Source organism: Strix uralensis, chromosome 21 (assembly GCF_047716275.1).
Source record: "Strix uralensis isolate ZFMK-TIS-50842 chromosome 21, bStrUra1, whole genome shotgun sequence".
Taxonomy (NCBI): domain Eukaryota; kingdom Metazoa; phylum Chordata; class Aves; order Strigiformes; family Strigidae; genus Strix; species Strix uralensis.
In genome coordinates this window covers 2,681,375-2,709,166 of record NC_133992.1, presented here as the reverse complement: position 1 = coordinate 2,709,166, position 27,792 = coordinate 2,681,375, and the positions used below count along the sequence as shown (strand labels likewise).

The 27,792-nt window shown below is 49.6% G+C and overlaps 1 protein-coding gene across 5 annotated transcripts in view; it reads right to left on the bottom strand.

Moving 5' to 3' along the window:
- EHMT1 (euchromatic histone lysine methyltransferase 1) overlaps positions 1–25,453 on the bottom strand; it is a 123,422-nt gene extending 97,969 nt beyond the window's left edge. The window contains exon 1 of one of the 5 annotated variants that reach the window (XM_074891077.1): positions 25,398–25,453. In XM_074891077.1, coding sequence (XP_074747178.1) covers positions 25,398–25,418 — 21 coding nt within the window. In that variant the 5' untranslated portion in view covers positions 25,419–25,453. Of the gene's footprint in view, positions 1–4,881; positions 4,892–23,382; positions 23,406–25,171; positions 25,196–25,397 lie in introns of those variants that run through there. The other 4 variants (XM_074891082.1, XM_074891084.1, XM_074891085.1 and 1 more) reach the window with 4 other exon arrangements.
- Between the last annotated feature and the right edge of the window lie 2,339 nt (positions 25,454–27,792).

Genomic DNA, 27,792 nt, shown 5'->3' with positions numbered 1-27,792 from the left:
CTGTGACACCAGAGGAAAATGCATGACTGAAAGCTTCTCCCTTTGCTTTCTCCAGCAGTGGCTCTACAAACTCTAGGTGCCTGGGCGCAGCCAGGTCGCACTGGCTGGAGAAAGCACCACTAGAAAGAGCTCCCACACATACCGGCACCCCTGCCCTTCCCACAGGGAACAGCCATTTCTTCTGTTTGCTTCTCTGGCTGCAAATCACTGTGGCTGCAAGTAGGTCACAGACTAGATGGCGCTTGAAGAATCACCTGCAGTTCATTCCCTCTTCTTTTCTTTTCTTTTTTTTTTTTTAATTTTTTTTTTTTTTAGGAGCCACCAAGTCACTTCACCACCACCTTCAAAACCAGCCTCCTCCAGCACAGCCCCATCCATCCATCCATCCATCCATCCATCCATCCTCCCAGCCCTCTCCTCCTCCGGCTGCCATGCTCACAGCTCTGTCTCCCGCATTTCTGCTCTCTCCCTGATCTGTTTAATTCCATCTTTCCCCTGCAGGTGGATGCAGGTCTTTAAAGCAGGATTTTTCTTCCATCTTCCCTTTCACCACAGACTGTATTTTTCCAAGCATAACGTACCACATTGTATTGCTTCTCTATCACTCAGAAGCCCAAACATGTCCTCCACACTGATCAATTCATTAAGCTTCATCCACCACGGGAACGTAGTTAATTCTACTAATTTCACAGCCAGGTTAAAAAATGCAGCCCCTTCCCCCATGCCTGTAACTTCACTTATTAATCCTCAGGGAGAGGGGGGTAGGGAGTCCCCTTTGCCAGCTGCTGCTCTCAAGCTTGCTCCAGTCCCCTCTCAAAGCAGGGCTCCATCAGTCCCTGGGGCTCCCCGGGGTTGGCTCGGGAGATGCCACAAGACCTTTCCCTGCTTCGCCCAGGACGTGCATGAGACGGCAGCCCAGCAGAAGGCTCAGGGCAGAGGGAGAGCACTGTGAAAGGGTGCGAAGCAAGGCTGCAGGAGCAAGGAGCTAGTTCAGGGCGTTAAGGAAGCTCAAACGCAGCCATGAGCTGGACTTCAAAATGGCCAGGAAGGCAGGAGAACAGGAGATAAACCCCTCCTCTAAAGTGAATCTTGGTAAGGCAGGAAGGCGGAGAAATGCTGCGCATTACAGAAAACCCTTCCACACAACTTCACAGCAGAAAAAGGATTCATCACAGCAAATAATTACAAGGTTTATATCATAATGTCTGGTTTTAAAGTCATTGCCAATTGACTAAAGGTTGGCTGAAGGAGTTAGAAGGGAGAGAAGCAAAGACACTAGGCTTTGAAGTGCTCATTATTTGATTATTAAAGACTGGGACTTCAGTGCAACATATTACCCAGCAAATAACATTCTCCTCCCTGTGATTGCCAGGGATGCATGATGTTTCTTTAGATACACCTGTAAGATTCAGTTCCATTTTGTTCTTTCTGTTTTGAATACAGTCGTTGGCTGCTGCCATACCAAAGAGATGAGCAAGTCCCAAATTCAGGTTTCAGTTCCTCCACTAATAAAGTTATGCTGATGGAGAAAGAGACAAAACTGGCCATACGGGCAGAATTTTTCACAGAAATCTACAGAAGAGGGCCTCTAAGTTCAGGCAATGAACCCTCTGGAAAAGCCCAAGCTACCCATCTCAGTAAAAGCATCCAGGAGTCCCCTGCCCTGCACACACCACAGTCCGCACAGCCCCATCCATGCCAACCCATGGGACACATGAGTTAACTGCCCAGGGCAACATTTTTTGGGTGGGATGACACCTCTTCTCTCTCCAAATGACTCCAGCCCGACCACTGGCTGTTGCCTCCCCCACTGCCACCCTCATTCCCCACAGGCTGCTGCTCCTACAGCCAGCGCAGCAGAAGCAGACGTGCCCCATCCACTCAGGTGCTGGGGTTCACAGCCTGCCTCGCAGCCAACATTCACCCATTTCAGCAGGCTGGGAGCTGCCCAGGCTGAAGAACCAACCTCTACTCCATTCGGCCACCCCAGAGGGCTAGGGGGCTCACACGGGGAGCGAGGTGCCCACTCCCTGCGAACACCCCAGCAGCGATCTGCAGAGCTCCTCCGGCAGAGCCCAAGAACACATCCGCAAACTTTAAACCAAACAGAAATTAAATTTGGATGTAGCTATTTTTTCCTTCCAGACTTATCAGTTCCAGGGCTTGCTGGAGAGGCGCTGAACGTCTTCGCCGCAGAGGAGAAGAGCCCTGCGCAGGAGGGAAGCAGCTGTGGGCTGAGGCTGTCGCAAAAGCTGCTCCAATCCGGAGCCACAATGTCCCCAGGCCACCAAAGGCTGGGTAAGGCTGAAGCACGGTGCTCCATGCTTGGGGCTCTCCTCAGCCACTGAAAATAGCTCATTTTCCCCATTTTACTCTAAATCAAGACGAGGAGGAGGGTTTTACTCTTTGGCTTTGAGCCAAAAGGCATGGCACTAAGGAAACAGTGTCACCTTTGTCCTTTTGCTGAGCCTTTCCCCCATTTTATGGTGCCAGAGATGCCCACCCTGGTACTGGAGACCAAAGGAAAAAGTTTAAAGCTGGTCCAAACCATTTTAGGGATGAACTTGATTCCCTTTCCCAGTGAGGTTGCAATAAAGAATGAGATGATGGAGCCAGGTTCCCTGAAGTCACCCACTGCAAAAGGGAAAGACAGTGATGACCTGCACTGGGGGAGAGCAGCTTGCTCCAGCATACAGACCAGTCCTGGTGCCACGGGACCTCTGGGTCCCATACTGGTAATGCAGCCTCCCACCTAGACCCCCACCTACACACTTTAGGTGAAAGATGTATTCTGTTACACCCTGATCATAAATTTTAAGGTTTAACTTTCTTGCTTTCACCTTTGCTTTTCAAAAAACTATTTCCCAGCCCTTCAACCAAATGCACTTTAGCCAGAATTTGATCTTTTTCCTCCAAACTGAAAACCCCTTGTCATGGTGACAGATATGCCACTGGCGTATGATAAAAATCTGAAATAGAAAACACTCATCCACCACTGAGAAACATGCAACACCGCTGGATCCCAACAGAACCACAGTCCTCCAAGAGACAAGTCTTTGTTCTCACAATTTCCAAAACAGTATTCTGAAAACAATGTCCCGCCCTATATAGATTTATATTGCTATATCTCTATCATTTTCCTTACACTCACCAAAATGAAGATATAATTAACCCCTACTCAATAGAAATTACAATGATTTTGAAACAGCAAGAAACAATCTATTTGCATTTGGTAGCTAATTATTCCCCCTACGCACACAGCCATCAATGTTCCCTAAAACCATCCACAGAACAGACAATCTGTGCTAGCCAGAGCTTCTGGAAAGGAGGGACTGAACCTCAACAAAAACCTCAACATTGGGGTGGCAAAATTTTCTTCAAATACGCAGCATCTCAAGCTCAGACAAGTCTGTAATAGAATTGCCCTTCTGAACTCATCCGACAGCATTAGCATCCACCTGTGTATCGCATGTACGCTGACAGCTACCACAGGATGAATCTAGTGGGAGCCACTGACATTTGCAAAATTATTGAATTATTATTCCCTTCTTCACACCAGTCTAAGGAAATACGAAGCCATTTTCCAGTACACAACATCACAAACAGATCCTTCTGCCATTGGACATAAATTTAACACCAGGTAACACCAGGACTACTGTCATAGCTATGCGACACATGAATTCTCAGTGGCACAGGCAGAGTTGCATCTATTATTATTCACTCCTCGAAGGAGGAAGGGTGTGCCCTTCTTCCACTCGTACACAGTCCTGGAGACTTGCTGAGGAGCAATCTCTAACAGCTCGAGCTCGAGGGGACTGATCTATTCCACTTAGGTACATAACACTCAGAACGATGCCCTTCCCTGCCCCCCTCCCAAGCCAGGCAGTTTTTGCTGACAGTTCACCTCCATTTCCTCATCTTTCAGAAGGATTAGCTAGATGTTTTTTAAGAGGTAAAGATGCAAGCCATGGTTAGTGAGCACTGCCTCTCCCAGCTCAAACACTGAGCTGAAGCAGCCTGAGAAAAAACAAGCCACCCAGGTATTTCTGTTTGACGTCCTGGGAGCCCCCAGGTTGGCCCTCCATCGCTTGTGCTGTAAGTATTTGGAAGAAGCTGATATAAAGCATCAAGGGTGGTAAATCACATCCTCCTTCACCCACGCTTTCTGGAGGCGAGTAGATAAAATGCTGTTCACTCACTAGGAACTAAGAGAGGTTTTCCTTCGTCCAGGATGCACCCGCAAAGCAGCAACTGGGAAGGAAGGAGCTCGGTTTCACCTTGACGCAATCCGTGTGCCTGCAACACTTACCTTGCTGGCAAGGCATTCTCTCCTCAACACACGAAAAGTGATCATCCTTTAAAGCAAAGCCAAAATATCTCAACGATTATTTTTCTTCCCCCATCTGACACAGGTTTGCAGCTCCTCAGGCATGGGGAGGAGGGGAAGCAAAATTAAAAAAAAGACTATTATTCTGTAGGCAATCAAAGCTAATCCCTTTACACATTTTCTTTCCAACAGAAGCATGATATATCGAGTCCCACTGGGTTCTGATCACAACTAAACAGGACTAGGTGTTTTCAGCTCCCTTCTGCCAACACAGCTCAACGTGCAGCAGGCCTCACCTCATATAATCATTTAACTCAACACGAAGTCACCCTGGTGCTCTACCCCAGCTCTAGAAAGTCAGCCCGTGCCTCAGTATGGCCTTGCACGGAAATAGGATTACTTTGGCCTGGAGGAAAAAAAGAAACCACAATATGAAGGTCACCCATAAAATCATTACACAGATCCCTCTTCCCCAGCTCTTAGAGAAAAACCTTTATCAAACCCTCAACCTTAAAGTAGAAACACAAAAAGATATGTACATTAATCCCATATACCTCCGTCAATTTTTTTCCTCGTGTCTTTAGAGCAGTTGTTTACTGCAGCCAACTGCAGAGAAATTACAGTAGCTTAACTCTCCAACTCCCTCTAAAGGATTAATCTTCCAGTGAGCATGCTCACGCGAGATCTTTTTTCAGCAGTTGCATCCATTTCATGAAATGAGGGCTGCTGCAGACATGAGGAAATGCCATTTCAGGACTACAGGCAAAGTTAAACAGCCCCCAAAATAAGGGCTAATCCCTCCCTAGAGCTCTAGAAAGGATCTCTGCCCAACCCTCCACCTCCAACGAGGTTTAAAGATTTCACGTTAATGTGCCCTTTCAGGAAGAGGGGGGGCTAGTGGTTTCCCTGCGACACACGTTTTAAATGTCTGATCTTGGCTTTTCTCTACAAGCTGGTGGACAGTTCATCCACCGAATCTTAAGTCAAAAATAGCTTCTTCTCACTGGCAGATTTTTCTTTTGTATCACTTGTTGGCTCATCTTTGCTTTTAAAAAAGTCAGGAAGATAATTTGGGGTGCGGGGGGGGAGGGGAGGGGGAACATTCAAATAAAAAAGGAACAGTTTTAAAAATCTAGTTCTCAACTCTGCATCATAGTAGGTAACAGATCCTAAGACACATTTAACTGCACAGATTAAGGACCCATGCAAATGAGGATTTGCTAGTAGACAACAAATCCAGTATCTAAACAAGGCTGTTCAAGTAATCTTGTCCATTCTCTCCTAGACCACTGTAAACTGCTCTATTTGAGGTATTTCTCCCTCGCCCCAAATGGTGCACCTTGAATCAGAGCTTTCCTGGTGAAAACAAAGCTTCAAAATTAAGAACAAGTATTTATACTTTAGAAATAGATTCTTCCATTTTCATCTTCCCATATTACCAGGGTACTGCTGTTCCCCTTCCCATTTATCTATTTTATGTCCTGTTGCTTAATTGTTCTTCGTAGCTGATAGAGATCCAAGCCTCCCCCTCCCCCACGAAAGGCTCTTATTTCAAGTTTTAAACCCTGCTTGAGTCTAGGACACATAGAAACCAGACTGCAACCCCTGAGCGCTGGGGAAAATCCGGAGTGGGCTACAGCCGAAGGTGTGAGATTGCTTCACAAATCCACTCGCTAGACTTCACCCCAGCCACTACAAAGATCTAAACATTTATTTTTTTAAAAAAAAGGTCTTGAATGCCTTTGATGCCATGAAGCCCCTTTTATGTTTTAAGCCCTACACGTGAATCCACAAAAAAGGCAACGTGTCATGATAGTGTTAAATAAGGGCTATGTCTGCTTTTTAAAATGAACGCTCACCATAGCGACAGTCTCCGTAAGGAATGATAAAACGTATGGTGACACTGGATATTTTGTTCTGTTGTCACCTAAATAGAATCACCCACAGAAAGGAAATCTCTGTTACCATGCATTAAAATAGACGCTTTGTTTTATTTATAAAGCATCCAAACTGGTTGGTTTGGATGTGTCATAGCACAGGCTGTTCATCCACCCCTCCCTGCTCTATCCTTTGGGGACTTAATGAATGATGCCTGCACTCATCCTGCCCTCACCTCCCACTGATCTCAGGTGGTGCTGAGGCTGCTCCAACTTCTCAGAGGAAGGTCTGGAGCCAGGGTGAGATCTGCCCCTGAAAACCCTCCCAAGAAAAATCCCAGACTTTAGAGCAGGCAGATGTGAAAGCCTTGATGCAGGAAGATCATGTCCTGCACTTCCTCCTCTGTTGCAGGATTATGTCCAAACATGAAGTTGGGATATCAGATATGGAGTTATCCTGACCTGTCATTCCCAATTTGGAAACCAGTCATACTCCCTGAGAGTTTAGACTTTGAAGATTGACTGCTATTGATTCTTCTTCAAGCAAACAGCCCAAGCTGGCAATCAGTCAATAATAAGCAATTACTCGACAGCCTCTTATCTCCAGATGCCAGCCCAGACAGCTCGATTCATAGAGGCAGCAGGTCAATAAATCAAAGCTGTTCTGAAATTTTAAAATATCATCATTTAAAAACCCACCCAGCCTTCAACCTGGCTGAAAAAGGAGCCAGGACAGAGACATTCCTGCAGAACAATATGGTGGTGTATTACTAATTTACCAAACAGGAGATAGGACGCGATGTGGTGAAATCCACCTCTGACACTCCTCATTTGTCATGAGCAGCATGAAAGTTGCAGCTGGATGAAGATGATGAGAGAGAGAGGAGGAAGTAAAACCCTTCTCCTTCAGACAATTACTTGTAGGGAAGAAGCAGAGCGGGGCAGCCTTCCTTAAACGCTCACCTTTCCTGGCTGGCTGACTTTGACCCACCTCACTGTTCACTGGCAGCCTCAGAAATACCCATGAAAGCACCGTGACAGCAAATTGATGGCACCTTTCTAATATCCCTGCTGTGACCTTACACCCTGGATACACAATTAATCATTTCATCCTAGGAAATGCACTTCTGCCCTCTTTCATGGACTAAACATGATACAAGTATGTGAGCCAAAGGCTCCTCTTGTGCATTTCAGTGAGACCCAGAGGTGATGCTGTTAAATCCACTGGTGCCAACACAGTGCAACAGAGAAGAAAATCAGCTGCTCATGTAGGCATTTTATGCTCTCAGTGTAGACTCCCTTTAAAGACTCATTTGTATGAAAAGAGCTAAGAATTGCCTATATAATTTGCAGGAGACCACGCAGCTGGAATGCAAGCCTAGTGCAATGGCAACCTTCTAGCTAGTACTGCAGAACCTAGAAACATGGGTACCTTCACTGTTTATCCAGGAGTTCTCACATAAGTCAGGGGAACAGCCTAAAAGTACCAAAAAAACAGAGCAATACTTAATAAATAATTCTGCTTCTGCTGCTAGGAGGTAGGTGGCCTACAGGATGCTACATCCTCCACATCAGGTGTTAACCGCTGGCACAGAAAGAGGTAAACAAGGTACCAACAAGCTGCACGAGCACAGTAAATCCAAGACCCTTGGAGCCCGTGACACTTTGCAGAAGTGTCCCAGAGGCATCAAGCTTGGGGCAGCTCCACCACCGTATTGCAGTGAGGCTGTGACCCCATCTAGGCAGGCTGCCAGGGATCTAAACAATGTCAAAAGAGAAGAAGGTGGCATGACTTGGGAACGTCCTACCAGCAGCTCACAAAGAACAGAGCACAGAGGCTTCTTGCTTTGTTTGTCATGACCACTGGTCCCAGGAAGGAACATATTTGTAATGATGACCAGATCTTGCAGACTGAGCATCTCTAATCATACTAGCTTGAAAAAACAAGATTTTGGGCCCGATATCTAAATAAAAAGGGGTGACCCACTGGAAGCAGGATCAACCCCATAGCTGGTACTCACTCTTCACGCTCCATTTGCCACAAAATGCAGACATCTGAGGACATGGTGTAAATGCCCTCAGTCTTCAACAATTTTCAGAGGTCTGGGGGGAAGGTCAGGTGAAAGGCAGCAGATAATGAGTTACTTGAATTGTACTTGCCAGTTGGGTCAGACTTCTTGTGGAGGAGCCTAGTGGGGTTTTCACCTCTAGCTACACACAGTGCACTTGGTTCTTCATTTCACCAGCGGCTGGGACAGCAGGAAGCTGTGGGAATGTATGCTCAAAATCTGGAAAGCATTTCTCCTCTTCTTACCCACAGAGTACCTACAGGTGGCTTTCACACTGTCAGACTAGGCTGCAACATCATGGCAAAGCATGGAAGAGCACTCAGGAGAAAAAAAAGTGTTAACGCATAATACTGTATCACTATCACCATTTATAGTAAAGCCACAAAATGCCAAACCAGCTGACAGGATCCCACAAACCACACTGCAGAGCAACAGCGGGCTCCTGAGTTTTGCAGCCTACCAGAATTATTTTCACACAATACCTGAATTTTTCTGCAGGTATGAAATATGGTGCCCTTTTCTCTCCCCCTCCAAACATACAGATGAATGGCAGGTCAGCACATCCACGCTGTAAGGACAGTCTAGTGGTAGCACAGCTCTAAAGAGGAGCCTGAAAAACTGCTGGAGTTGCTGACCACTGAAATAGTTATTTATTTCCCAACAAAGGAGAGCAGCCATGCTGTCTATCGGCCTGGCTTTGATGGATACATGGCCTCAGTCTAACCTGCGTTGTCATACTCCACAAAAGGAAAATAATCCAACAACATTACAAACCATAAATGCGGCAGCAACACAAGACTATTTCTCAACTCTTATGATGAAAACAATGCCAGTTGCAAGACAACAAGATATCACAACCTGCCATTCATCCTTCCCATCTCAAGGCACGACCATTTCATACAAAAGCTGGTGATGACCTGTTGTGCTCTGCTTCCTTCTTTTAAACCGTAGCGTTGTGTTAGCACCAGGATCCCGCTGCTTTGGGTCTGAAAGTGTTGCTAGAGCAACAAAGGCTAGAAACTAGAGCAGAGAACAAAAGGGCTTCACAGCCCCACCGAGGATGTTATCAAGGAGATAGAAAGAATGTAAAATGGGACCAAGAGACCTCTCTTAGAGCAGGGAACTGCCATCGCCAATACTTTTGGTGAGTAGAATGATAATTCAGCAAGTCCGTCATCTCTGTAAGAAATTACAGCAGCTCAGCTCCATGTCTACTTCTTACCAGGAGCCCCATGACTGACCAAGGCATTGCTCCTCTTCATCATCCATTATTTCATGCCCACCCATTGCAGTCTGAGATCTCATGGCTGACTTTGGTGCAGAGAAGCAGGAATTAGGGGACAGACTTTTCCATAAAGGCAAAGTAAATCCCTGCTTGCATGTCTAGCAGGTTGCCTTTGAAGAATACATGGTTAGAATACCTCTCACTGGACAAACCCAATTTAGGTCAAATTCCAGAAGTCCATTGGGCAGGGTAGACAAAATTATTCTCTTAATGGGATCTCACTGCACCTTTCAGGGCTTATCAGAGTGGCCCACGTGGTTGCAATGAATATGGATGCTTTAGAAAATAATCCTCAACGCAGACTGATTCAGGGACTTCCCTTTGTCCCTTCTAGCACCTTCAGCATGGAGACACTACACCAAAGATGTCTGCATACTGCCCTAATTGTAAATATTACCCACTGGAGTGTGGGGAGGGGGAGGATAGTCAACATCAGGTTTCTGTGTGATTGCAACCCACTGTTAAAATCAATCCATGGTGGTTTGTGTTCGCTGCATCATGCTGTCTGCAGCACGAGTTTCAATACTGGAGAACTTTGGGAGAGCTCAGATCTCTATACTTCACATGCACATGGATTCATTCTGCCCTACACTGGTCAGAAGCAACTAACTGATTTGTCTCTCAAGATAAACAAGGACTGTTTAAGGGCGTCTTTTGTTCATTTAGCAAAAACTATCCCTCTGTACCTGGTCTTCCTATCACCTACACCAGTGGCTTTCAACCTTTGCTCTGCCAACTACTGCCAGAAGGCTCTGAGAGGCAGCTAAGAAAAGCAAGCCACTTGCAGGAGTCATATCTGCTATACAGACTTTTACACTCTACTGGCAAGGGATTAAAAACTACTCAAACTAAGCAGAAGTATCAGAGAGGAAGTCCTGGAGGCATTTGGCTTTAAGTATGAAACCCTTAAAAAAAAATTTTTTTTCTCAAAGCTTAAGCAAATGGTTTAGCAAAGCTGACAAAGACAGAAATTCTCGTTGTGGCTTATGAGAATGAGTATGATGGTTAGTAAAGGCAGTACCAGCTTCAAGGAAGTAAGGCTGAAAGCTGGCCTCACCTCCGGCTTGTAACACCTGTACCGGGTAGAAACCAAGCAGCGAAGAGAATGAACATTTGTCCACCCTCTGGATTAAAATTCAAAGGTGGAGAAGTTACATGACCTGCTGAGGATCACAGCACCAAGAGAGTGCCTTGCTCTGGGAACAGATGGCCAAGCCCCACGCTCTCAGGCCTGCCGTAATGCATGGTGAGAATCCAGACCTCAGCAAAATTGAAGGGTTTTGCTGCAACTTGATCCAAAGGCCCTGATAGCACATGGCTGTGACTGCGACCTTCCAAAACAGCCAGGTATCAATGCTCAGATGTCTCCTAGGGTGCCTGCTCACAACTCTGGGAGAAGCATTGATCCTCCACACTCTGAGCCTTCCTCTCTTCTGCTCAACAACACACCTTACACATGGCAGGCAACGCAAGTGAGCAGTGGGATAATGTCCCGCCTCACCTCAACTGGCATCTACATTCCAGCCTTTTGTTTCTATGTTTCAAAATATCTTGTTCCTCATTTTGCCCATTAAAAAAAAAAAAAAAACACAGGGAAATGCAAACACATGGCATGACAAACACCAAACCAGTATAATGCAAAAAAAAGTAAATTAATTTGAGGACCTGATTACTGACTGGTCCATCCACAATTTTTGCATCTTTTTAGCTATCCCTGATAGAGACATGCTTCATAGCATGACAGCTCCATTGAAACAATTCAAAGCATATTCAAAGTTATACCAACATAGATGTGCTCCTGTCACCATGACTTTGGTCAACACACTTACATGATGTGCAGCACAGCCACATTTACACCAGCCTAAATGTGCTTATATCGACACGGCTAAGCCCTGTGTCTTCATATAAACTAGCTATACCAATACTGCAGTGCTAACTTTAACTGTCTGTTAATGGGGGTTTGTTAGAGGTTCAGTCAGTATATGCTAAGAGCTGTATGTAAATGAGCTCTCACAACACAACAGTCACAGCTTTCAACATGCAAAGGAACCGCCATGATCGTCCTGTCAATGGTTATCTCTACAAATCCAGTGGCTCATGGCTGAAAACCTGCAACTGCTGTTTCAAACACGCCACCATCATCTCCTGCTTCCTGGCTTCTCTGCTCTGCTGCGGAGGGCTGAGAGGAACGCACCTCTGCGGGAGCCCTTAGCCAAGAGGTCTTTATGCCACGGAAGCACCTTGCTTCACTCAGGACAGCTTATTTTGCCAGCAAAACTGCACCCACACTCAACCAGTACAAGACACCCGCATAGCCTTACCAAGGAAGCATTCCTAGACATTCCTAGGCTCGCGCCTACCCACACGTCTAGGGCTTAGACATGCAACCCTGTATCCAAGGCACAGCCAGCATCTGAGCCATTATGTCACCAACGAGCAGCTCTTCCTGTAACGCTGAATACTACAGCATATTAGTAATTATTACTCAGATGCGTAAATGTTTGCAAGATCAAAACCTACCTGTCTAGCCGCGTGATGTAATTACAGAGCAGAGCACTCAGCAGCACACAGTTGTGCTCCTCTTCTGCCAGATTTGGATCTGCAATGTACCATTACAAGAGGCACCATGGGCTCATTCCCACACCAAGCTGCGTACGTATAGACCTATACCACAGGCAGCCTACTTGGCACACTCGTGGGGGGCTGTCAGAACAGGAAAAGGGTTTTATGATTTTGGGCACCACATCTCTGGAGAAGCTAATCCTCTCACCACGTAAGCAACTCATAGGATCTAGGAGAAAAGATAGAGATTTTAACTAGTCCTCCCATCTGCTGCCCAGCCCAGAAGGCAGCAACATGATACAGCATTCTTGTGTCAAGAGAGACAGGCGTGCTTAATACCACAGTGCAGCTGGTGAGTTAAGGGGAGGAGACACGGAGACACATCACCAAGATAATGGCAGTGTCTGCATGAAGATTAGCTCTAAAAGTAAGCTTGGGAAAACAGCCCCTGAATTCACATGGAGAAGAACAAAAATTTTGATTCAAGTATTCCTTTAGAAAGAAATGGGGAAATGACCGTATTCTTGGAAATTCATTTGCAGAGGTGGCCTATGTCTAACAGTCCCCAGACAGCAACACCCTTTGAAAGAGCAATCTGTTGAGATAGACGTGGTTGAAAACCCAAAGAACAGGAAACCCTTTCCTCCTGCCTTTACTCCTCTGGTGATGTAACACGCAGGGATAGTTACAGTTAGCAGAAACCGTAGCCTACATTGGCCAAACCTTCACAAAGCTCTGATAATGCAGTGAAAAAACAATACTGGTTGATTTTCCTTCCATGCAATTTAACTTCTAGTACTCAATATAACACACTCCTTCCCACTCTTGTGCCCAGAGCCAGACAAAGCGGGTCTGCTGGAGAGTGAGGTTTAAGTAGGATTTAAGATACGCCTTGAACTTCAGATGGCAGTCCATGAAGGAGAGGATCCTACCCAGGCTGAGCAAGAGACTGTAACCACATGGTTTTGTCACGCACAGGATAAAAGAAAGCATTGTGATTTCATGCCAAAATATTAAGGGCTTTTTTCTCATTCAAAAAAATAAAACGGCTGAATCAATCAACAAAGCAAAGCTTTTCCCAGCGCTTTTGCAAGGTCAGATGCAGCCGCAGCCAGGAACCTGCCCCGGCAGCGGGTGCTCCTGGGCTGCGTGGCCATGACAGAGCCCACGGCAGAGGATGCTGATGGGGGGCTCCAGCCCTTTTAGTCCCCTCCCTGCTTTCCTCCACTCACCTGCACTGTGAAACTAGGCCTGAACCTCCAGCTGCAACTGCTACGCTCTTGCAAAGCCACATAAAAAAACAGATGGAAAAAAAAGGAACGTTCACTAAAGTGACACTTTTCTACACAACATTTTGCTTTAGCAAAGTCAGTGACAGGTTGTCAAAGTGGATTTGTTTATTAAAAGTGGATTTTTAATTGCATAGGCTGGAACGGGATACATTAGCCTAATTTAAGAATGGAATAAGAGCACATGTGAAAGATTACAGATCATATTTTCAAGATGAAATTCAATGCTGCTATCAGAAGTCCACAGGAGAGGTGCTGGACATTTGGAGTCATACTGGCTTTGATCACAAATAGTTCATATGTTACAAAGTGCTTCTAGAAGAAGTTTTCTCTTTCTCTTAATCAGGCCCACCCATGATCTCAAGGAATGAAGCCAGAAATCAGATCACATAACCCAGAGTATATAAAGTAGTGAATGTTCTGACTTCGGTAACTTGCCATCTCTTACCCAGTGAACATAACCTTTACATTTAAAAATGAACATTCTGCATTTCTACAACACTTCCAGTTAAAGGCTTCTAACACCAAGTCAAGCCTTACAACTTTGTAAAAATACTACCTCTGTTTTTACAGCTAGCACCACAGGTAGCACATCATCAAACAACCTGTCCCAGGGACAAAGCCTGGAGAGCAGCACAGGCTGCAGAACCCAGCCACGGTGTTCAAGCAGGACAATTCAAGAGTGGGAGCCTCTGCTCATCCCCGGGGAAACTACCAGCTCAAAAAGGACCGAGGGATGTGTCAGGATGAAGAGGCCACCTTGCAGACCTCACAAGAAAGCAAGCCATACAGATCCACACACCTCATCTCAACAGGTTCACGGCACCTCCACAGAGATCCCAAACTGCTCTGAAATAGCAAATTCAGAGGTGAGAGCACAGCCTTTCCCTGCGGATACGCCAGCACCAGCAGCGCACGGCTGCACCTTTAAGGCACGCAGGCTGCTGACAGCAAGGACACTGCATCTGCAGTAGACAAAGCACCACACTGGTGATGCCAGGCCAGTTTGCAGAATTTCAATTCACTGGCATTTAACAAGACTACAAAGTCGTCTCGGGCACAGCAGCTCTTCAGCAGGGACAAATTCTAAATCTCATAATCAGAGCCCGCCAGCCAGCCTTGCTTGGACAGTTAACTTCCTTTGTTTCAATTGCTGACTGCCCCATTGCTTGGGTACCCTGCAAGCAGTCTGCTCTCACTGAAGCTGATGGCAAATCCCTCCCCACTTTCTGTGGTTTTGGATCAGGTCCCAAGACTCTTTTTAATGTAATACTCTACTTCACTCTATGTAATCTTCCATCTTATGGAGGGTCAATGCTGCAAACTCTCCTTGTGCTTAAGTCCTATTATCTGTCTGCACTAATTCTGCATACAGGGCATTTACAGGTCCTTAGCTCTCTGCTCATATAGCTCCACATTCACCAGCCCCAGTCAGCCATGAAGCCGGGCATCTGCTAAGTAAGAGGGAAAAAAGAAAACAAAACCCAGAGATTTACCTTACTTCAGTACTCAACCACACAGTCAGTTTTTCCAATACTCTTATCTTGCACATGGCACAACACATACTTCAGAAACTCTGGGAAACAAGCAGGCTATGTTCTGTGCTTGCAAAGCACCATCTATACTTACAGGGCAATAAAAATTAGCTTAATTAATAATACATCAGCAAGAAAATGTTAATGAGTACTCAGCAGGGAAAAGAACTGTTGTCTAATCTCCTTGTGTGGACTCCTTGCTTTGGCAGCAATCAGCAACTTCATCAGCATTACCATCCCAGTGCAAGCTAAGATATCTGACTCATCAGGGAATGCATGCAGGAACCACGGGGCTTCGTGTCACCATTTACATTTCTCTTTAAGAGCAGACACTGTTGCATCAGGAGCAGCTCTTGGCAGCTCCACACCAACTTCCACTTGTGGAGTTTTTGTCATTTAAAGAAGAATTTAGAATATCCCTGGGCATCCGACGTATAAATGCACATAGACAGTGGGGCCTCCTGCAATCGGCTCTTTGGCCACGTCTGCAAAATATACAGCTCTGCCGGCAGAGCCTGCATCGGCTTCAAGCTGCTGACACAACCGTGCTGCTGGATCACAAGCACGTTGGGGGAAACCATACCAAACCTCCCTACTCCTGGGAGCTCGCTGAGAACATCCAGGCCATTTCCTTGGGGCCTGCCTGCCCTCGCCGAGCAAAGAGGCACCGCAGGCTCAAACCGTTGTGCCGCCAGACGTCTCGGCTAGGTGTGTTTCAAGGTAGATAATGGAAATCCCCTCTCCCAGCTGCTTTTCCTCCATGCTGCCTCTCCGTTGCAGGAGACTGTTTTGGCAGGAGCCAGCACCCCACGAGTAAGAGCCCGGGGCTCGCAGCTGCCAACGCAGCTCTGACACTGGAGCGCATCCACACTGGCACTCGGCCGCAGCGCGTGTTCGTCAAGGGCTCGTGCCGCATGGGGAGGTGGTTTCCTGCAGCCAATGGAGGAGCTGCCGTTTCTGCCTTTCATCAAAGCGTGGCTGGAAACAAAGGCCCGGTGAAGAAAGGCAAGTTGGCTGGTAAAACTTCCTAGCACTAGCCAAGCCTCAGACCTGACAAGTCACCCTCATTCCTCCTCACCTCCTGACCTTCTCCTCTGCAGCCAGGCTGCCTCCGGGGTCACACCGGGGCCTGTATTTAAGCCCGCACGCTGGCTGGGGGCGAGGAGGATCTTTGTGTCGTATGTCATTGCTGGCGGCAGCCTCGAGCCGCAACTCCAGGACAAACAGCAGCAACGTGCATCTTGTAATTGCATAAAGCACCAGCATTTGCATCCGCAGCGGTAGGTAAAATTTCAGTCTGCTGTCACACAGGGGCAGAAGATAAATTATGTCTATAAAACAGCCTCCGTGAGGATAGTCGGGAGGTGTGGATCTGAGAAAACATCAAACCAATCAGTTTTTAATATAAGTCATAAATGATTAAGACCAATGTTCTATCAACATAGAGCTGCATGAGAAAAGGTGCTAAACTCTGAGAAACCCAAGAATGTAACCATATCACCAGCACAAAGGGCACTTTCAATAGGGAAGGAGACCATAAAACTCGCAGACAAAGAAATCCCAAAAATGTGGGAGTTAGGCACGGACGACACTGCATGTGACAGACACTTGGTGTAAATCTTTAAAAAAATGGGAAATACAACTTGCAGTGACTGGAAAACAAAGTAGAAATAACCAAGACAGAATATGATCCCCCCTTGCTGGCCTTTTCAAACGACACAAGCCGGAGGCTGTGCTAACCTCTCCCCACTGTAAATTCTCAAAAGTCAAAGCAGACAAATCTTCAGCAAACGTGCTCAGTAGCAGTTTGTTTGCTCACTGGTGGTGTCTCCCTGGTACAGGGGGATGTTGATTAAAAGACAGCATGGCTCTTCACCTCGCCTCTCCACACACGCTCTGAAAGCTACAGGATCTGGCACTACAGCAAGTGTAAATATTACACCTCATCCAAAGGCCATCTTTAAAGGAACATCCGTTGTTTCTCCTCAAAGTATGGCAAAAAAGATTAAATATCCCAGATGTCCTCTCCAGGTCCTATAGGACACCTGCTTATAAACAATCATCTTTGCATATTAAAGAGGCATTAAAGCACCAATTTGAAACAATGCATTCTAGCATCCTGAGAAATATCTTTCCTAATCCAAAGAACAAAGGATTTCTAATGTATGGAATTCACGGATCCTTAACATTTAAAACACAGAGTTGACAAAAGCTATTACAAACAAGTTTGCAATTAAAATCACCTAATGTCTTGGTTACCAGTTCAGCTGTGATGCTTTTTGCAAAACCTTCTGGGTGTTGATTTAATCTATCAAATATTAATAATGCTCCTCAATTAATAAAATATTTAGACTCATGCTTCATGTTCTCATAATCTGGAGGTTTCTGTTCAAACTTGCAGGCCATCAGGATACTAGATGGAATCATATAAACCAGCTCACAGCCTGATCGTTACTGCTTTCATCTCCGGAATACAGATACTCTCTTCTTTACACTGACAAAATCACATTTGACAGGGTGTAAATTTGCTACCTACCCCCTTGGACATAAGAAATGCATCAAAGAACTAAGTTAATTTCTCAGGTCCCAAAAGCAAGTGACTTAAACGCCCATCTCCTGTTTAGTGCAGGTGCCGATGACCTCCAGGCTGGAGGCGCTGCCCCCCCAGCCCAAACCCTCCCCTCCACCCTGCGCTAGCACAGACGTGGCTGGCGGTTCGCAGGGCGCGTGGAGCCGACACGAGCCGCCCAGCACTGCCGGCCTCCAGCGCCTTCCCGCGAGTCCCTTCCACGTGCCTAAAGCAAAACTCACAGGGAATGAACTTCAGTCAAGGGCAACATAAATACATGCCTTGGGTAACACCCCAGGAACGGAGATAATCAAGACAGGATAAATTAAACCACAGGGAAGAAATAGGCTTTGCTGCCCAGCTGTTCACACCTGGGCTAACGCCTTTAGTCGGTTTGGAGGTAGGGCAGGGCTTTGGAGTCAAAGGCCTTTGGGCATCTGCATTCACTAGACACCGACGAACGTCACGTTTCAGTAACTGCCTCCTGACACTGCGACGGGCGTACTTTCAATTCCCAAATCAACAGCTGGATGAAGCATGTAATTTTGAAACCCATTAATCCTTTCTAAGTCTTCTACCATGCACATGTTTAATTTCCCACTTCTTGAAACAATATTATGATTTTTGAGAGAACCTGACTATAGCTTCTGAATGCTTTGGGTCAGCAGTATGAAACATCCCCAATTGCCACTGAAGTTGGATAAAACATTGGGTAATTTGCCTTCTGGTTTTGAGCCTTTGGGAGAAACTACTTATTAAAACTTCCTCTGAAACTGCAAGGACTAGAAATGTGTGAGTGGAGAGGAAGAAGGTAGCTGAGATTCTCAAGAATCCAGGAGCTCATGCTTACAAAAGAAAAGGAGGGGGGAAAAAAACGTGTTTCACTGCACTCCCGGCTGTATTCACATGCATGAGCAGGTCATGGACAATAGTCCTGGTGAGACCAGGGTTCCCTTTTGCCAGTTAACATGCTAAAATACATCTGTCCACATCTACACTTGAGTTCTAAAATTAATTAAAAATCTGAAGTAGCACTCTGAACCACGCATTGACTTTTTCTGTTAACATATCCAAGGCCAAAGCAGAGCACATTTCAGTTTGAACACCTGGGCTGCAATTCTCTCTCCACAGAGGGGCCCGTGCTCTCGTGCCATGTTCCCCTCGGCTCTGTGGATGGCTCAAGCCATCAGATTCATCCTGACTGCCCTCCGTTCTCAGAAGCCATAAGCACCATGTTCCTCTTCTTTTTAGCAACAAGATGAGCACGTTTTTCTGCAGCATTACAAGCTTCCTGGACTTGGCTCAAATACTTTGCCCCAGATCACAGGTAATGGGCCTGTTGTGTAGTCTTTGGGCATCGCTATTACCTCTACTCACCTCAGTTTGCTCAGTTCCCTAGTTCTCTGCTGTTGGTTTTGAATGCTGCAGCCATGGCAAGCTCATAACCACCTCCTGGGTCATGTACTGGCTGAGCTGACCCAAGAAGCTATAATCACTTCGATTATCTTTATTCCTGTTTACATAATTTTACATTTCCCTGTAACAAATGGGATAAGTCACTTACCTGGCTTTATTTTGAGTTTATCCATGTCAGCCTGGTTATCTTGCTCTGTATTTACTTCCTCCCCAGCTGCACTACCTGCAAATTTTCTCCCTCTCCCGTGTGCTGTCTCTGCAGGATGATTATCCATATGCAAACAGAAGGGGACCTGAATTTTCTGCTCTAACAGTCCATCCCACTCATGGTTTCCCTGTCCTAAACTGACACTGCTCACCACTGCCTCTGAGAGCTCTCCCTTGAGAAGGAGCTATGACACTGGAAAGGATGGATTTAATATTTAATAGCCCACCTCCACCCCCAGCCAGTCCCTTGTACGCACAAGCAGCTCAGCCCTACACCGTGTTGGCTCACCTTGCTCAGCAGCTGTCTGCAGTTTATGTCAGGCAGCGTGTTTGAACGGTGACTCCTCCATGGAGCCAAACTATCTTAAATGTAAACTTGGGCAAAGCGAGCTGCTATGGAGGCAGATGGCAAGACAATGGTGGGGATCAGGCTGGGCATTAAGGGAACAGGAATCCTCTTGGAAGAACATTTCCTACTTGAAAAGAGGATATGCTGGATGTCCTTGATACTTTGCCTATGCTAGAAATTCTTAATTAAAAGCAGGAAAGCCTTTCTATTTTAGACACTGTGATACCAGCATCAAGCGCTTTTATAAGTACAGTTTATTCTGGGTTTATATGCATTTCACAGAGCTTGCCAGCCAAGCTAAGCCAGCAGGGCTACAGCAAACTCTTCCACTCCCTGCTGGATTTACTCCACCACTTCAGCCAGCCACCAGCCATCACCAACAGGACGTGCCTGCCCACACACTGAGGGGGGATGGACTCGCACAGCTTCTGCTGGATCCACCTGAGACACAGGCAGCTAGATGAGCCTTTCAGTGGCGACCTTTGGCTTCCATGACAGTCAAGGAGGGGCAAATCTCCAGCCACACATGTCTTGAAACTCTCAAACATACCCCTTGAACCTCTCACAGTCCTGCACAAAACATAACCCCCTTTCACCTCCTCCTTTTCTGGGACTCGGCGACCCAAACCAGAGGCACCAGCTGTGCTCTGCTCCACACACTTTGCTAGGGAAAAGCCAGAGGAATACGGCCTGCTGCCATCCCCTGCACAGCCCTGCTTCCGGAGCAGGGAGGCCACGCAGCCGGCATTGCCCCAGCTTCAGGAGGGGACGAGGCAGATCCCGCATTGCCAAGCAAGCTGATAAAAAGCAAGGCCTCAGACTAGCGTTTCAGATCAGTGGTACCACAAGAGTATCAGTCCCTAATCACTTCGATATCAGCTGCTCTCATGCACATTCGGAAGTGTGATACCCCAGGGTACCCGTACACCACTCTCTGCTAGCGGCAATGAACCGCTAAGGGATGCTAATGCCTTCATCAGCTGGCACAGCTGTTCGCAAGGTGAGCGCCCATCCAGCTCTATCTGCCAGCGCAGCTCCAATCACTTCCCTCCACCGAAGAGCTGTTTGTTTGTTTTTCCTGTTGTTGGGGTTTTTGCTGGTAATTGCATCTCTACCAGGAGTTCTGCTGACACAGCTATGGCAGAGGGGAGACCAATTTCTTTGCATTTGTGAACAGATAACTAGGTCGGCAAAACTTCTCAAATGTAGACCAAGCCTCTGCTTTGGAAAGCAAAAAATAAGCTACCTTGGTCTAAAATCACTTCTAAACTATTACAGGTACATCCACAGCAAGGATTTTTATTAGTATGACTATTTCAGCAAAGAAAAATAAAAAATCATCCTCTCCAGACAGCATAACTATATTGGAAGAGCCTTTTTTAAAGTATAAACCAAGCCTCTGATTCTGCCTCAACTGACAAAATGCTCTTTAGATACTTTCTTCAGCCACATTGGCTCAGCCACGTTAGCTTTAACACAACTGAAGGGCACTTTTAAGGCTTTCTTAAAACTTCAGAAATCATATTTTCCCATTCCATTATTATTTAAAGTTTCTCTACACGGAGGAAAAGGATGAGTTCCCAAAGGGCCTTTGCTAGCCCACAGCTTGCTCAGCATGCAAGAATTCATGTTAGGAAGGTAAATGCTAGCATCCATTTGACACAGAGTAAAATTTTGGCATGGACAGGACAGAATGTAATTTTAACATGTTAACAAAGTAACCCCTTGTGTGAAAGCCCCTAACTGATAAAGTTATAAACTCTCCTTACTAGGTGTTTAGTATCAGAGAGGGAAAAACCTCCTTTCTTCATACAAAGACACAGCTAAAATGTTGCAAGCCATATTAACCTGGTACCCCACAAGAAATTTAACACAGCGACTGGAAACTCTGTGTTCACAATCTCATGTCAATGTAGAATCAACATCCCTCACTGCACTAAGGAGACTGAGCAGACCAGCTGTCCTGCAGCCATCAAAACATGCAGGCTTCCAGACAGCTCACAAAGGAGAAAGGATGATGGGGTTTAAAATGCCCCAGGTTTTCCTGACGTTGCTTACTGAAACAGACTCTGTATTAAAAGCAACGGCCCTGGGAAAAGAAAAGCCCTCTCCTCACTTGCAATAGCAGCTGGCAGGAGTAAATGAGAGAGGAGGAAGGGCAGGGCAGGCCTGAAAGAAGCACTGGATTTCGCGTCACCTGCAAAACAGAAAGCTGGAAACTGAAGAAATCATCTACGTGCTCACTGCTCAAAGGCACTGCTCATTAGGTCCTGGCTTTTCCTATTATCACTCCTGCACTTGGTGGCCTATTACAGCAAGCTCCTTCCAGCCAGGGACCCATGAATAGGAAGCGCTTTGACATGAGTGAATGTTGCCCCTTAATCCAGTAGGAAGTTCATTGAACAGGCGGAGGGCTGCCTACAGAGCTCCCGGCACCAGCTGGCTGAGGGGATGAGAGCAAGGATCAAAGCCAGGGCAAAGCCTTAGCACCGCGAGCCTGATTTGCGAAACTGCTCAGCCTGTTGAGTCCTCGCCTTTAAAACGTGGGGAGCTGCTGGGTGCTGAACTTGTCGGAGATCCGGCCTCAGCTGAGGGTGCTGAGCAGTGGGGAAATCTGTCCTCTATGCGGCTTGCACGCCGTCTCTTCACTTTAAAGATCAAAGCTGCATCTCCAGAAAAAAAGATGTTACAGATCAGAACAGATAGGAGGAAAGAAAATGATGAAAAATGCAGTGTGACTTCTGAAGAGAACCACTTCATTCAAAGCCACACACACACCTTGCTTCCTGCTTAGCATGCAGGCACCAGCCTTCCTGAGGTTAGCACGAGCCTGAGGAAAAACATCGTGGCTTGAAACCTCCCTTTTCAAGCTCACACCAAACAATCATTTTAGGAAACACACAAACACAAGGTCAGCTGATTCTCTTCACTAAACTGATGCAAAGCAGCATCAAATTCAATGAACCTGCACTATCATAAAACTGGCTGAGCAAGACAAACTCAATTCCTTTAATCTTTAGTGCTGTATTCACAGTAGGCCTAGAATATGTAAATCCCCACACTAGAGTGGATATAAGACACCTGCTAAAGAAACCCAACAGCAAAACCAGGCTTCTCTACAGCAACGTGGTTATTGCACCTAATGACTGCAGCACAGCTACTCACCTGGCAGCTCAAGCGCTTCCCTCAGCACAGAGATCACTTGGGGCAGCCTCCAAGTAAGGCAGCCAGAAGAGAATAACCACCAAAGTTTACAGCTCAGAGATTATGAAGAACTTGGGGCTCAGAGAGATTCTCCCTCACCCATCAACACTAAGATTTGGCACGAAGCTATTCTATACTGGAAGCTTTTGTCATGAGTTAACATTGTCTGCAGAGGTGGCATGGACACTCCCTGGAGACACACAGCCAGAGCTCTTCCAACCTGCCCACTCCCACCCAGCTCTTTGCTCGGAGCAAACATCTCCTGCCAGGAACACACCTCTGCACCTCTCTTGACCAAGTGAAATAATCCCTCATCTTGCACAAGGCAGAACACGACGGTTGTGGGATGTTAGTCCTTGCTCTCCCCCACCAGAACTGGGGAAACAAAGAGCATCTCCTCCAGTCTCTAAATTCCAACCTGATTTATACCAACTTCCTCCCCTCCAGTCTCAGAGGGGGTATAAGCAAAGGCAGATCTGGCCTCAGATTTAACTGAGTTTACGGGGGAGGGGAGGAATTAAACTCCAAATGAGTCACTGTTCCCTCCCCATAATCCACGGCAACATCTGTGGATATTAAGCCTGATACTAAGAGCAACGTTTCTTAATGCTCTGAATACAGAGCAGACCCAGGAGGACTCCGGGGAGATGCTTCCCAAAATAAAAGGTGTGCATCTGTAGCGTTAGGACTAACCTGTGCATTAAGAGTTGATGAGTTACAAGCCAACTCCTGCCCCGGGTACGGCCATGCCATTCTCCTGAAAGCAATCACACGGAGGCAGCTGAAGGCAAAACCGGACCATGGAGTCCCAGAAGCACCTGAGGGCTGATTCCTCTATCGCATGGCAAGATTAACACCCGATCCCCTTCAAAAGCACAAAGGAAGGGCAGCAGGATCAGGCCTTGAGATGCAGTTGTGATGGAATAGAAAGTATAAGGAAAGCCTTGGACAAAACTCTCACCGAAGATGACAGGAATCTCGTCCAAGTAACAAGTTTGAGCTGTCTTTAGAGTGCTTTGCCAAGAGCTGCTGTTGCCACCTGCACGGCTGTGCCACAAACTTCATCCCACGCAGGGCAGAAGTTCCGGGCTGCAGCACATTTCGCCATAGTTCAGAGAGAAAGCTGGGAAAGGCTGCAGCACAGCCTGTCACCCCTGAACGGTAAGGTGTGACCCAGCTGTCGGGAGATGCTGCTCGGTAACTGCATCTGGCTACAGTTACGGAGCATCCTCTCATCTCCAGCTCTTGGTTTGTATATGAATGTACACCGGTATTATTATTATATCGTTGCTTTCTTTGCGCATGTGAAGGCTCAGCAGCCAGGGCACTGCAATCTAGTATTTACCTGAGGGCAAACAGACTTATAAAAAGAGTTTATATTCTCTAACAAAAACGGGGGAAAAGTTTCAGGCTGGCATAAAGAAACACAGCAAGCGCAGTAAGTACTTCAGCTCCGTGTGCCACTCGCATAATTTTATGGGGTAGCTGTACTCTTTGGGGATGCTTACGGATCTGGCTAATTACAGCTAATTGTCATTACATGGCAAACTTCATTTTCTTTGGGGATTTTGGATGTGATACTGGTATTTCCTCAGGCCTTGCGCTCAGTGCATTTCAGACCACTCTACCAATAACGGGAATAAAAGCTCCGTGGAGGCTGGCACCTCCGCCGTCCCGGCTCGCTGCCGAGCAGCTCCCGCACGCCGCGGAGCAGATCGCAGCCGCCGACACCCCTCGGCCCTCCGACACCGGCGGCTCTTCCTGCCTGACGAGGACCACGGGCGGTGTCTGGGCCTACCGGAGCGCGGCGCAGGGAGGGGAAGCCCGGGGAGAGTCGGCCCGGGCTCTGCAAGCGGGAGCGGAGCCGCTGTCCCGGGCCGCTCGGCCTCTGAGGGAACTCGGAGAGTTTTCGGAGGAAAAACTCAAGAGTTTTCTTCTCCAAAAACTCCCGTCTCGGCCCCGGTTTCCTAGAAAGCCGGAGGCTGCGGCCGCCCGCCGGGAGCAGCCCGCAGGCACGGCCCGTCCGACGAGCGCTTCCCGCCCGCAGGGCCGCCGGTTCCTGAGGGCAGCGCGGCGGGGCCCGCCGGGCTCCGGCCTGCCCGGGGCCGGGGCCGGGGCCGGGGCCGGCAGCTCCTCCCGCCGCGCGGGGCCAGGCCGCCGGGGGCGGGCCGGGGGCCGGGCTGGGGCCGCCCCGCCGCCGCCGCGCGGGCCCAGGGCCCTGCATGGCTCATGCCTGCCCCCGCACGGGCGCCGGCCCGCCGCCCGGGACCCTGCATGCCTCATAGCGGCGGCCCGGCCGCCGCCGCCGCGCCCGGCCGGCCCTGGACTCTGGATGGAGACGCGCCAGCGCCGCCCGGCGCCCCGCCGCATGGGGGGCCCCGGAACATGGATGGCGCCCTCGCCGCTCCCCCCGCCTCCGCCACACGCACTCGCTCCCATTGGGGGAACCCCGGAACCTGTATGGCCCATACCACTGACTCACCGTGGAGGGGTGTTACTTATACAGAGTCCCGGGCCCCCCTACACACAATGGCAGCAGCTCCCACATTCTTCCCCTCAGAGGAGTTGGACTGAACCATGGGGCGGCGGGGGCACGGCCCCCCTCCCGGCCTCCGACAGAACCCGCCTGGCCCTGGGCGATACCACTGCACGCTCCCCCATCTTCCTTCCCCCCGCCCGGGTAGATGGACGCCGCCGCTCTCACTCACCTCGGCATCCACTGTGGCCATGGCCGGAGCCCCGGAGCGTAGCCCCGCCCCCTCGGCGGCTCCTCACGCCTTGGCTCCGCCCCTTTCCCCTCATTCTTCTCAATGGAGACGCTCCGCCGGCCAGCGCGCATGCGCGCGGCAGCATGGCGGCCCCCGCGGGGCTTCTCCGGCCGTGCGGCGTCATGGCGGCGCCCGTCGGGAGGCTGCCGTACAGCCGGCGCGGGGCCGGGGTGAGCCGGGGACAGGGCCGCTGGCCCCCCGCGCACAGCCTCGCCCACACCGCGACTCTGCTGCTTGTACCCGGAGCTCCCCGAGACCTCCCCGCGGTGGGTTTTATCCCAGCAGCGCGGCGCCCGGCCGGAGCTGGGCGAGGGCGAGAGCTTGGAGCTCCCCGAGCGTCCGTAGCGCCCCGGGACAGCGCCCGGCGGCAGCACCGGCCCCGAACCTGAGCAAAACCCGTGTGCGCAGATACCGGGCAGAGCCGGAGTCCCTCCAGCCAAAAAACTACCCTGTGCACACCATCTCCTGGTGTAACTTCTCCCACTTTTATGCTATTTTTATGCGGCCAGCTATTAGGAGTTCGCTAGAGACAGGGATGGATGTGCCAGGGAGGAGGGAGCGGCTCGCCCCGGTCCTGCTCCGGAGGGTCCCATGGGGGGGGTGTTTCCAGCCTTTCCCACACCCACAATAGCCGCTTTCACCCTCCCAAATCCCACAGGGTCCTTCCTAATGCCCAGGTTTGTAAATCCATGATTGCAAAACAATTAGCTCTTTCACAGCTCTTAGTAAAGCAAAGATACCTCGAGGGGGGAGATAAACACCTCCAGGGGCTCCTTGTCCCCGCAACCGCTTCTGCTGTCACCCCGGGGAATCCCCCTTGGCACCGGGGGGGGCGCGGGGACGGGCAGACGCCGCTGCCTCCCCGGGCAGGGGAGCGCTTGTTTCTTGGAGAGAAACGGGAGCCTTCGAGGGCCCTGATGTCAATTTATACGTTTATTATCAGCTCTCCGGAGGAACAACGCTCCCTCCCTCGGTCCCCGGGCTGATTCCCCGCAGCCCCGCTCCTCTCGGGGGCGGACAGACGGACGGCCGGTTCTGTTCGCTTTGCAGCGGGACTTTCCCTCTCCCGCGGGCAGCGGCCGTGAGGGGCCCCGGCCACCCTGGAGACTTTCTCCACAAACTCTGGGGTCTGGTGCCGGGGTTCCATCTGGGGTGACATCACCCCGCTCTCAGCCCGACACCTTCGCGGCGCGGGCGGCTCCTCCTCGCCCCGCGCAGCTCCGTCAGCACCGGCGGGGCGGGAGGCCAGGACGGAGAAAAGGCGTTTATGGAAACCGGGGGGATCCGGGATGGCGGAGCACGGGAGGGAGCGGCGGTGCCCGCACAAGCTCAGGATTGGGCCCAAATTCTGACAACTAAGTGACCTCGGCGCTGCCGGACGAGCCGCACCGGGGGAGCCCGGCGGGGTGACCCCCCCTCCCCAGCGCGGGGCCGGTCCCCGCGGGAGCCCTCGGGCGCGGCCGCTCCTGCAGAGTCTCCGCCACAGCAAACCCCGGCCGTGGGGGGGGGGGGGGGGGGGAGAGGCCCCAAAACCCGGCGAGCGGCGGACGGGCAGCCCGGGCCCGGCGGGACGCGCCGCTGCCGCCCTCGGGCGGGGAAGAGGCCGCCGCCCCCCGCGGCCTCCGCGGCCCCGCCCGGGCCCAGAGCGCGGCCCGGCGGCTGCTGCTGCCCCCGCCCGGCCGCTGCTGCCCCCGCCCGGCCGCGCCGCGGTCAAAATAAGAGTCCCCGAGGCCGGGAGAGCCCCAGCCCGGCCGTCCCCTCCCCGCCCTGCTTCATCCCATCGGAGCAGCCCCTACCCCAATTTAGCAGCAGCTAATTAACTAATTAAACCCCCAGGGAACGCCCCATGCACTGGCAGCTTCGGCAGCATCCCCGCGGAGCCCCCACCATGGCCCCTCCCGCTGTGTGGGGACTCAGCAGCGCTCCGGGGGTCCCCTCACTCCCTGTCACAGGCAGGGGAAGGAGCTGGGCCGGCTGAGGGTGGGCGCGGCAGGGATGGGTGTCCTTCCCCCTCGGCTCCCCGAGGACGGAGTGACTGTTCCCCACACAAAGAAAAACCACCAGCACCCCAAAACGGTGTGTCGGGAAAGCCTCGGCTCCAGGGAGGGCTGGTGTCACCCTGGAACATCACCACCATCCCGCCCTGGGGATGCTCAGTGGGACATGGAGGGAGGGAGGGAATCGCTCCCCTCCATCCCTGCTCCTACAAACCTCCACACACCCAGGCTCTGGCACCCACGGGGGCCCTCGTGCCTTCGGGACGGGGACGAGGGGGAGGTTGGTAGGGCGGGACGGCCGATCAGGCCGCTGGCTCTCGTGGCACCTCTCCCCTTGG